This window comes from Cornus florida, unplaced genomic scaffold (genome assembly GCF_030987335.1).
Source record: "Cornus florida cultivar Cherokee Brave unplaced genomic scaffold, ASM3098733v1 CherokeeBrave_3.0.0_Hap2_Chr07, whole genome shotgun sequence".
Taxonomy (NCBI): domain Eukaryota; kingdom Viridiplantae; phylum Streptophyta; class Magnoliopsida; order Cornales; family Cornaceae; genus Cornus; species Cornus florida.
This window is the reverse complement of record NW_026775577.1, coordinates 59,378,124-59,390,601: the sequence shown is the minus strand read 5'-3', so window position 1 is coordinate 59,390,601 and position 12,478 is coordinate 59,378,124. Positions and strand designations below refer to the sequence as shown.

The 12,478-nt window shown below is 34.6% G+C and overlaps 1 protein-coding gene across 1 annotated transcript; it reads left to right on the top strand.

Moving 5' to 3' along the window:
* Window positions 1-3,669: 3,669 nt before the first annotated feature.
* Window positions 3,670-11,098, top strand: LOC132267246 (short-chain dehydrogenase RED1-like). The gene is made up of 3 exons (XM_059768349.1): window positions 3,670-4,195; window positions 9,876-10,035; window positions 10,566-11,098. Exons 1-3 carry the CDS (start codon window positions 3,859-3,861, stop codon window positions 10,900-10,902), a joined length of 834 nt encoding a protein of 277 aa, XP_059624332.1. The 5' UTR covers window positions 3,670-3,858; the 3' UTR covers window positions 10,903-11,098.
* The last annotated feature ends 1,380 nt before the right edge of the window (window positions 11,099-12,478 follow it).

The following is a 12,478-nucleotide window of genomic DNA, read 5'->3' as shown; positions in this document are numbered from 1 at the left end:
GAGATATTTTAGAGAGAGAAAATGTTTTTTGAGAGAGAACAAAAAATTTAGATAATATATATATATATATATGAGACGGACACGAAGAGATATTATAGAGAGAAAAAAAAATTGCCACAAAGAGATATTATAGAGAGAGAAAAAAAAAAAAAATTGAACAAAGAGATATTATGGAGAAAGAATTTTTTTTTTGAGAGAGATAATACCTTGCAATCACAAAAAGATATAGTATATATTAAGGGAGACAATATCTGGATTTCATTTTTCAACATTTGCACTTTAATCTTAAATGAAATAACAATTCTAACCCTAACTCTACAAGTAAATAATTATTACTATTTAAATGAAAAAACTGTTCTTTTAGATATCTCTTCCTTATCTCTAATCTTTATTATTTTAAATATTTTTTGACAAGACAAAAAATGAACTTAAAAATTGAATAAATTTTTTTTACGGGACTAAGAAATAAAAATTTATGTTAAATAAATTGACTTTTTTGACTTGACCAAAAAAATAAAAAGTAATCATTAAAAAAATTATCTCTTTGGACATGAAAAAAGCCCCGAAAAAAAAAATTGTTGAAGAAATTATCTTTTTTGTCAAGGTCTCCAAAAGAAAAAAAAAAAAAAAAAAGTATGAAAAGAAGATGATTAATTTTTTTTTTTATCTATATGGAATAAATTATCTCTTTTGTAAGACCCCCAAAAAAATAGGTTATTTTTATCTAGCGTAGAAATTTTTTTCCCAAATAGAAAGAAAAAAAATAGTAAATAAAGTAAGACCAATACTCAGGTCCCAAATACAAGGTAAAAAAAGAATAAGTTAAAGTTGTATAAAAGGTAGTTATGACATTATAAATTAAGAGATAGTCATTTATTAAAAAAATTAAATAAATAAATAAATATAATGCAATTGAAGGAAAATGAAGTGTGAATATTGTCTCCCTAAATTAATTGTAATGATTGATTTTCTTCTTCATCATTTCCATTTATGTATCTCTTTTATTTTGTTAAATTATAGTATAAATTAATTGTAATGATTGATTTTCTTCTTCATCATTTGATTCATTTCCATTTATGTATCTCTTTTATTTTGTTGCTCATTATTTGGCCCCTATTCTGCTTAGTACAGCCGGAATAAGTAGGGCTGATCACGGTTCGGATCGGTTCAGTTTGAGGTAAAATTCAAACCAATCCGGTCCTTGCGGATTGGCTAAATTTAAAACTGAACCAATCCGTGATAACTCTCAATCCAAACCAAACCGATCCGTGGAATAACGGATTGGTTCGGTTCGGTTCCACGGATTGCGCTTACCAAAACAGTCAGACAATACATCAACAAACAAACAAGAACAGCAAAGAACAAAACACAAAAAAACATAAGAATTGGTCATACACACCAATTCGAACATGTAATAGAAGTAAATCAGATCTAAGCATTCAACTACAAAAGCCAAATGAATAGTCATCGCATCACATCTCAGTTCAGAAACAAAACCCAAACATTCTTTCCATTTTGCCCCTCCCATCCACTGCAAATTACAATAGATACACATATAAAAATAAAAATAAAAAAAAATGCACAATGATAGCTCATTTATTTGAATCATAGAACTCAGATCAGATTACAACAAATTACAATATTGAAAAAATAAATAAACAAAAAATCCAAACCTTTATCAGCTTAGAAGATTCCAAAGAAACAAGAAAAATACATAAAATATGTATTAGAGTGTCTTCATTTTTTTATCTGCAAAACCCTTTCCTCTGCTTCTGGTAATTTCTAGTTCTAGGGCTTGCGATTCTTTCTCTGTTTTTATTTTATTGTGTACCCATATCATTTTTTATAAGCTGAAATTTTGAAGAGAGAGAGAAAGTAGAGAGAGATTGGGGCCTAGGAAGGGATGAGTGATGGAAAGAGAAAGTATAGAGAGATTGTGTACCTTACGATGAGTGATGGAGATTTACAAGATTTCAGAAGTTATGGTTACTTCTAGAGATGAGGAATGGAGGAAGAGAGAGTCAAGAGATGGACTAGGAGGCGGCACAGTTTAAGGAAACCTAGGGTTAGATAGTTGAATTTTAAAAACAAATAATGAATAAAAAATAAATAAATAGAAATAATATATTGCAGTATACATATATAATTATATTATATATATATAATATAATTGACGGATCGGTTCGGTTAACGGATTGGATCGGTTTTTTCAAGGTTCAATCCGTTAACCGAACCGCTCATTACGGATTACTAATTTTTCAAACCATCACCGAACCATTAAATCAAAAAATCGAATCGAACCATACGGATCGAATTGGTTCGGATTGATCACCCCTAGGAATAAGTGCCCAAGACAACCTTATCCAACTGGGTTGGTGTACCGGATCTTTCTCAGTATAGGCGAGAGGAGCCTCGTTTTATTCCCGTTGCATATATTATATATAATTATATATGTCTGCATTTTTTTTTTCCAAGTCTGTGTTTCATTAATTGTCAATGTGATTTACAATTTTCAGATTTGAAGATGGAAGAGAAGGATCCATTTTTAGGGACTATTGTTTGCTGGAAATTATTTACACACTCTCTCTCTCAAGAACCCCATTGATTCATAGATAAGCTTAGACTTAGCTTTTTACAGCTAATTGAACTCTCTGATCTTATTTAACTATTTCTATTCCTCCTTCTATATCAGTTCTCTTTAGTTAGACATTTTGCATCTCATCTTTGCCTTCTCAGTTTTGTTTACCTTTGATCCATACAATATGAGGCTAAAAATTGAGCAATTGTCACAACATTTAGTCCCTCAATCTTTTTCGTCTCCAATACCCATATCTCTGGCCACCTTGCCATCTTTTCTAAGACCAAATACCAAAAGAGATCAAGCCCTGCTATGTAAATTTGTTCTTTCTGGCACTGGCACATCGACACTGCTCTCCACCCCTCCATCTTTTAACAAATTGGTCTCAAGCGGGCAGAGTCTGAAATGAGCTTGCAGTGCAGATTTTGATGAGTTCGAAGATTTATTAGAACAAACGTTTGATTTGTTTTTGTTTGTGTTAATATGAATTTTTCAAAATTGCTCTTTCTTCGATCGAGCATAAAAAATTCAGTATAAAAAATAAAAAATATGAAAATATTAATTAAAATATGAATTTTTAAGAATGTAAGTTGAAAATAAAAAATCAACATAAAAAATAAAAAATATGAAAATATTAATCAAAATATGAATTTTTAAGAATGTAAGTTCAAAATAAAAATTCAGTATAAAAAATATGAAAATATTAATCAAAATATGAATTTTTAAGAATGCAAGTTCAAAATAAAAATTCAGCATAAAAAATAAAAAATATGCATATACTGTATATATATATTTTTTTGATACATTATCTTTCAAATTTTATAAATATAGTAGTAATTTTGAATTTATTTGATAACAATTAATTTGTTTAAAGCATTATACAATTGTATACTAAAATTATACAATAATTAATTTATAACTTTATATTTAATAAAATTATAAATAAAACACTACAAAATACAAATCCTTGCCAAACATATTTTGTTCTCATATTATAACACGTTTTTGTTCCAAAATTCTTACCACAACACTTGTCCTATTATAAATTAGAGCATTCCACTGCACCACACGACACTTCCCAAACGACCCTTAGTTTCCTTTCCAGCCCCGCATGCACTTGTACACGTTAATTCTCTATCTTCCCAACAAACCGCTTTATTACACAGGTACAATCATTCCCCCAAAAAAAACGCAGCATTAGGAGTGTGCATGCGTGTGAATGTGTGCGCATATATATAACATCAAAACACTTTATATCCTAAGCCCCGTCAAGAAGCCCTATGGAACCATTCAACAAACAGGTGGTGCTGATCACGGGCTGTTCATCAGGCGGCATCGGCCACGCGCTGGCCCGCGCGTTCGCCGCCGAGAAATGCCTGGTGGTGGCGACGAGTCGGTCGCGATCGTCCATGGCCGACCTGGAAGACGACCCTAGCTTCTTTCTTCAAGAACTCGACGTGTTGTCTGATCAAAGTGTACACAACGTTCTGTCGACTGTGCTCGATAAATTCGGCAGCATCGATGTCGTCGTCAACAATGCTGGGGTACAGTGCATTGGCCCTCTTGCTGAAATCCCTCTATCTGCACTTGAACAGACCTTCAACACAAATGTTTTCGGTACAATTTATATCGTTTTCCATGTTTACTGTGTGTGATTCTGTGATTACCCTTTTTTGTGCTGATGTCTGTTGATCTATAACTTGTTTTGATTTAGTTTTGGCTTGGTTTTTACTAGCTTGATTGAATTTCTTGTGTTTGTATGATGCAAATTGATGAAGAATGATCGGTACCCAGATGGTGATTATTTTTAATTTTGTAATATATATATATGTTTCACATACTTTTATTACTATTGAGATCAAAATTGTAGCTGTTCTGATTGGGAAAGTTAAAGAGTGTTACTGTGTTTAGACTTAACATCGAAATTCACATTTGCATCCTTAGACAGAGAGTTGAATGCTCGGTTTTACATACTTTTATTACTATTGAGATCGAATCATAGATGTTCTGATTAAGAGAATTAAGAATGTTTTGATTTAACATGAAATTCACATTTGGAACCTTAGACAGAGTCTAATGCTCAGTTTTATATACTGTTATTACTACTGAGATCAAATCATAGCTGCTCTGATTTACAGAATAAAGAGTGTTTAGATTTAACATGAAATTCATATTTGCAACCTTAGACAGAGAGTGGAATTCTCAGTGTGAATAGTCCCACAGAGGTGACTTACATAAGTTCTGAGTCTTCTAACCAGACAAATTGTATTCAATGGCATCTGTAGGAAATAAGGCAGCTTACAATGACTTAGAGCCACATGACACAACCACCTTTGGCTTTTTAGCTTTCCACTTATCCAACTCAGATGGATCATGCTTAGGTGCCCAATCGCCTGAATAGTGAATATATGAAAGAGCACTTCCTATTACTAAAAGCTGCCTATATTTCTTGCAGGACACTGCTCATTTGTCAGAACAAAAATGTTTTTTTTTTTTGATGTCTTCCATTACAAAACAACACATGCCCAGCATTCAATTATAATGCACCAGTAATATGTATTTAATTTTTAAAGTTATAACACCAGTTGTAGCAATTATAAATGGTAAAAGGCCTTGGACTAAAACACTATATGGAATATAATGCTTAAAATATAAATCCAGATTAAGGTGATATGGCTATCTAATCTTACTATTATAGCATTCAATCTGACTCTACTAACGAATAGACTTGCTTTCAGAGTAGTTTTACATTGTACAATACACCACTAATAGTGATGATCTGTACCATCAAGTGAGGCCCATCACCATTAATTGCTGGTGCTAATCACCAATGTTGGTTGGTGTATTGGACCTGTCTCCTGTTGGAGAGGATTTTAGTTTCCATTCCAGCCCCACGTGTACTTGTATAGGCGTAAGTACACAAGCCAAATCTCTATCTTCCTAACAAACCACTTTATGACACAGATAATATCATTACCCCATACGGCAATACTAGTAGTGTGCATGTGTGTGTGTATAACTTCAAAACACTCCCAAAACCGTAAGCTGTCAAGCCCTATGGAGCCTTATGACAAACAGGTGGTTCTGATCACGAGCTGTTCCACTGGCAGCATCGTCCATGTGCTTTCCCGACCATTTGCCGCCGAGAAATTCCTTGCGGTGGCAATGAGTTTCTTCAAGAACTGGACGTGTTGTCTGATCAAAGTGTACACAATGTTCTATTGGCTGTGCTGGAAAAATTCGACCTTGATGTCGTTGTCAATAATGCTGAGGTCCAATGCATTGGTCCCCTTGCTGAAATCCCTCTATCTGCACTTGAACAGACCTTCAATTGAAATGTTTTTGGTACAATTTATATCGGATTCTATGTTTAGTACTCCGTATTTGATTATATGAGTGCTCTTTTTGTGCTGATGTTTATTGATCTCTAAATTGTTTTGATTTAGTTTTGGCTTTTTAGTAGCTTGATTGAATTTCTTGTGTTTGTATGATGCAAATGGGTGAAGAATGATTAGTACCCAGATGGTGATTATTTTTAATTTTTCAATTTTGATGTATATCTTACATACTTTTGTTACTATCGAGATCAAATTAGCTGTTCTAATTGGAAGAATTAAGAGTGTTTAGATTTAACATGAAAATCACATTTGCAACCTTAGACAGAGAGTCGAATGCTCGGTTTTACGTACTTTTATTACTATTGAGATCGAATCATAGATGTTATGTTTAAGAGAATTAGGAGTCTTTAGATTTAACATGAAATTCTCATTTGCAAAGTTAGACAGAGTCTAATGCTCAGTTTTAGATACTTGCACTACTACTTAGATCAAATCATACCTGCGCTGATTAAGAGAATAAAGAGTGTTTAGATTTAATATGAAATTCACATTTGCAACCTTAGACAGAGAGTGGAATACTCAGTGTCACTAGTCCCATAGAAGTGACTTACATAAGTTCCGAGTCTTCTAACCAGACAAATTGTATTCAATGGCCTCTGTAGGAGATAAGGCAGCTTACAATGACTCAAAGCCACATGACAAAACCACCTTTGGTTTTTTAGCTTTTTAGTTTCCATCTATCCAACTCAAATGGATCATACCAAAGGGCCTCTAGCCCAATGGTATGATCTCTCCTCCCCAAAGGGGGAGGTTTAGAGTTCAAGTCCCACTACAGACATGTTGTGGATAATGGGTATGTATGTGTTTGTTTTAACTTCCAAAAAAAAAAAAAAAAAGACTCAGATGGATCATACTTAGGTACCCAATTGCCTGAATAATGAAAGAACACTACCTATTCCTAAAATGACCTTGCTTTATTTCCCACTTTTTTGTGGAATGTCACCAGAAAACAGGGCACATGAGCTGTCTATATTTCTTGCAGGACACTACTAATCTGTTAGAACAAAATGTTTTCTTTTCTTTTTTAATGTCTTCCGTTACAAAACAACACATGTCAGCTGCTTGTGTGTTTTGGCATGCATCGTTTTTTTTACTGAGAGTGAAACTGCTATTCCAAATTGAGTAATGCTCTCAAGAGAGCCTCTCATGACAACAGCTTGAGCTCTCTATTTATTAACCACTGGATTGAGAGTTTTTGAGATCTGTGAAAAGTCGAACAAATCTTCTAATAAATCTCTCAATCTCACGGTCAATAAAGAGAGTTCATAACTCTTGTCATGAGATGCCCTCTCGATAGCAATAGTCTTCCAATTTGGAATTTATTGAAAAGTTATGTTTACCAATTCCCTGCTTGTAACACTAAATGCCAATGCCAGACTACCGAATCCACTCTGCTTCATAATGTTTGTGCATCAGCTATCATATTCTTCAGTAACTGGAGCTGTTTGTCTTTATACAACTCTTTCTGCAGCTTTAGAGTCTAAGTGATGAATAAAGAGTATTTTCACCACTTTCATAAAGCAGCAGTTCACCAAAATTTTGTTTTGAAGTTATAACAGCTCCAACATGCCATGGAATATAATGCTTGAAACATACATCCAGATTAAGGAGATATGGCTATCTAGTCTGACACTCTTGACTATTATAGCATTCAATCTGACCCTTAAAGGCTAAACGATGGACTTGCTTTCAGAGTAGTTTTACATGGTACATCAAGTTGTTTGTGTATCCCTAAGTTGTAAAGGTCAGATCTGGATGTAGGTTATAGTTCTAACTAAATTTGAGCATCAATTTATGATATATACTGCTGTTGATGGCTAATTCAATCTTTTTCCTGGATGAGTGAATATTTTCCTGTATCAAGATCAAATTTACTATTAAATAGGCCGGAATGCATCACTAATTGGGGGTTTGGCAGAAATTACGTGTCTAAAATATTAGAACCTTAAAAGCTCATGAGCCAAGGTTTTTGGGGTCTCTAGTTGCCTTTTAGATTAGATGAATATCCCCTTCATTCTGAGTTGGAGCCAAGAGATTGTCTTTGATCACTCTCTGTTGGAGCCAAGAGATTGTCTTTGATCACTCTCTGTTGGAGCCAAGATATTGTCTTTGAGCAGTCATAGTTTGTGAAGGCCTATGGTGGCCCCATGATTGGGCCTCTTGGATTAATGGAGGCTGGTGGAATCCTTTTTCAACCTAACAATTAACTAAAAATTATACAAAATATTGCCTTACCCGAACAATTTTGGAGATACATAGGATTTAGGTTGCCTTGGCATTAGGTGAAAGTAAATATGGGAAATGAGTTGAAAACCCACACCTCTACTGTGTTTGCAGCCCGAAAATTTGTACCTTTTTGGATAAGGTATCCTACAATTCTACCAAATAAAAATAAAGGGTTTCAATTTTCAAACACCATTTTCAGGATAGAGGCCGACACCATTAACACTTCAACCAGTCTCGTAAACTATCATAATGATATTTTGCCAACATCACATTTATTGTGATAAAGGCTTCTTCCAACAGCATTAAGCCACTCCTTTCCATAATGGATTTTTTTTCCCCATAAAAAGGTTCAAATTTAGTACTTCCATGTTATGGTGTTTTGAGGAATCTGTGTCCACTTCAAGATTCTTCCAGAATTTGACCTCTAAAAGGCAAAGATCAACAGCCTTCAATCTTATTTTATGAAATTCATATAAGATCTAATTCATACTCTGAGAAGAAGCATGTCTCATGGCTTCTGACAGATTGGATCGATAGCATCAGGTTTTTGCTGCTATATCCCAAATAGTGGTTTTAGTCACTTACACTTAATTCATATTTTCCACTGCATCAAAATTGATGTTCCTTCTGATTTTTCCAAGTTTTATCGGAATTGCAATACCACTTCCTAGTTTTTCACTCTTAACCAAACTGTACTGATAAATGTTAATGAATCTCTTGCAGCTTTTTGTTACAACTGTCAAACATGCCCTCTTCCATGCACTATAATCTAAAAATGGAGATTGAATGGGCAAGATATGGAATCCCTGAGTCGCCCTTCCTCGGCCTCTCCTCTTCAGGCCCCAAAAGCGTTACCCCCTCGTCTGGCCTCCAAAGCACAAAAATGATATTTGACATAAAGAGTATCCTTTAAGAAAGTTGGAGTGTTTTGACTTAAGAAGTGAAGCAGGAAGTTCTATCAAGTACATCTTCGTGGTGGTTAAACTCTCTTGATAATGGTGTAGGGCCCCCTATTATCTAAGAAAAAACCATTTGGTAGTCTTATTTCCATGTATTTCAAAAGCAGATAGGGCAAGTAAGGTAATCTGGAAACGGAGGATTTTATACCGCAGTTGGTAATTGTCTTATATATTTTCGGCACGAGTCTACTCATAAACAAGCCCTGCCACGTCTGTAATGGAAAACTAGTAACACCACAAGATCATTATTCATGCTTTTATCATATTCTTCTTGCTTTAAGCAACATATTAATTATGTGCACGATGCCTTTGTTCTTGTTAGAGTATATAAATACTTAAGTTACACCGCTTTAATAGCTTAAAATTTTAGAGTAGGTAGTGTTTAACACTTTCCCGAATTCAAATCTTACTGCCACCATAATAATTATAATTGATGCATGCGTTGGATTGATGTTATGATATATATCTAGCTACCCGTGAGGAGGCATGTTGATACATAAATACTTAGGTTACACCCTCTCTAATATCAATCATTCTCACTCGAGGTAGTCTGTTACACATGCATCTCAATTGTCTTTCTTAGCTTTCCCTTACCCCTTTTCTACTTTAAGAGGGTTTTATCCTTAACTGATTTCATGACCAGTTTGCTTTTATGGACATAGCATAGTTATTTTCCTCCTTGTGTTTTTAATCTTATTATATGTGCAATTATAGGTTCCATGAGGTTGATTCAAGCTGTGGTTCCTTACATGGTATCTCAGAAGAGGGGGAAGATTGTAAACACTGGAAGTGTAACCGTTTTGGCCCCTGGACCATGGTCTGGTGCTTACACTGCGTCTAAAGCTGCTCTGCATTCCCTCACTGATTCCTTGAGGTTTGTGGAATATTGTTACCCGCATTAATTTTAATTGTTAGTATTCTATTTCTTTATCTTTAAGAAAACCCATCCCCCTCTCTCTCTCCCTCCCCCAACCCAAGTCTCCATTGGATCCAGAGCTACTCTTGATACACTAATACCTTAGGGTTTGAACAATGTAGTTAGCCTCATTTCTATAAATTTAAGTCTGCTTCTTATCTGCATCACTTGAAGGGGAAAAAAATTAAAAATAAATTATATTTTTTTCTTAGTTGGTACTCATACACATGCACCTGCACCGAGGCTCAAACCCCTGACCTCTATGGGAAGTACAGGCCTGGTACCGCTAGGTCACTGGCCTATTGGTAAAATAAAAAATTTCCTTGCATGTTTAACTCAACTAAGTGAAGCATTAACTGCAATATCCCCTTTATTTGTTGTGAACGATCATTGAATCATTTCTCCTCTAAAATATTCAATTTATAATTAACTTAATGTTGAATGGTTTCTGATTTTCTGATCTTTGTACCATCTATATTTGTATGCAGGTTGGAACTTAGACCTTTTGGGATAGATGTTATTACTGTTGTACCTGGAGCGGTTAAGTCAAACATAGGTAATTCTGCTATAGCCAGCTATAGTCGGATGCCTGAATGGAAGTTATACAAGCAATTTGAAGCAGCGATCCGAGAGAGGGCCTACTTCTCACAAGGCTCTAAAGCTACCCCTACAGAAGAGTTCGCAAAGAAGACAGTAGCAGTGGTGCTGAAGAAGAATCCACCTGCTTGGTTCTCTTTAGGCCAGTACTCCACCATAATGGCGATAATGTACCATCTGCCAGTATTTGTTAGAGACTTCATTCTCAGGAAGGCAATGAAGTGCTGAAGTTTTAGATTTTATGTCGGGTTTTCTACTCTATGCAAGTTGTTTACACATAATAGATGTTGCCTCAAAATGCATGGATATGCCCACTCATACACAACGCATGACAGTGTGCAAGTTACATGCATGGTGCATGATGTTGATTCTTGGTATTCTACTATTATTATAGAGTAAAGCTTTTGAAGTATGTTTTAATTTATGGATGTGGAGTTAATTTTTACTCTTTCTGGATATTGAATCAGTTCTTAAAACATCAATGGAAGACTTGTAAAAGATATTTAGAGAAAAATATGATTCATTTATGCCTAGTACCAAACTTGTGGTAATAGATGAGTTTTGCAAAAAGCTTTGTCATCATTTTCCATAGTTTCTGTGTATGAATAATTTAAATAGAAGCAAGAGAATGATCTCTGTTCTATATGAATGTTGAAAGAATCCATAACTATTTAAGAATTTTATCACAATGAAGAAACTGTTTTTACTGAAAAATGACGTGGCTGTTGACTCTCCTATCTTAAATGAGTTGTCACATAAAATAGTCGGATTAGTCCGAGAGTCGGACTAACATCCCTTATGCTTACAATTCCTTTTTGTTTGATTGAGTGAAAAGAAAGAAAAGAAGGTGATCTATTCTGGAATGAGGTATACAAAGAGATTTCAACAAAATAATTTGATAGATAATTGAAGGATAAATTCATATTTATGCAACCATTATTCCTTATTTCCTCTAACCTTTTCTCCATTTTTAAAGGAACTAAAAAGGTGGGCCCGGAGGGATGCCTCCTTTCGTTTTATCTCTTCCCTTTCTTTTTATCTCATCATCATGACTAACATGAAAATCATGATCTAAGGTGCAGTGTAAATATTTTTATCTCATCATCTTTTCTTCCAACCAAACAAATCATGACTCTAACAAGAAAATCAATGTAGGTCTTCGCAAATATGGTTATATAATTAGGCAAATCTAAGGTGCGGTGTAATTCTCTGAGGCAATCCCTAGTGTTTGGCCTTAAGCGTCCCCAAGTTAGTGGGTACGCGTTAGTTACCTCACCTGCGGGTGTGTCAACACCGTGATCGATCCGATTTGCGGCTAAGCTGGCTTTGAGGCCGAGTTATGAAGGCCAAACAAATATTCCCCGTGCTCGTGTTGTTGGGACTCTAAACTTAATCTTATCTGATTTCAACGATTGTGGAGAGCAGAAATGAGCCTCTGACCGATTCTTACCACTTCTGGCCTAAAAGGGCTCTGCTTGCATAACGAAAGTTATATATTTTTGTTGTTTTCGGTTTAAGAGAGAGAGAGAGAGAAATAATAGTTCAAAGAAAAGTAATTTTCTCATCATTAACCATGATAGTAGATGGTGATCAGTTATAAGACCTGGTCGTTACAAAAGCTTTGGTCCTAAGTATAGTTCATCCTTATCCCAACTTGAAAGTAAATTCTAAAAACTAAAAGCTTAATACTACAACATAAAGGAAGCAAGGTAGTAAATGCATCAAAGCAAATGTTAACCTAAAATCAAATGTAAATGCTGAAATTTAAAGCAAGAAACTTGAAGGCATAAATGATTGGAAACAA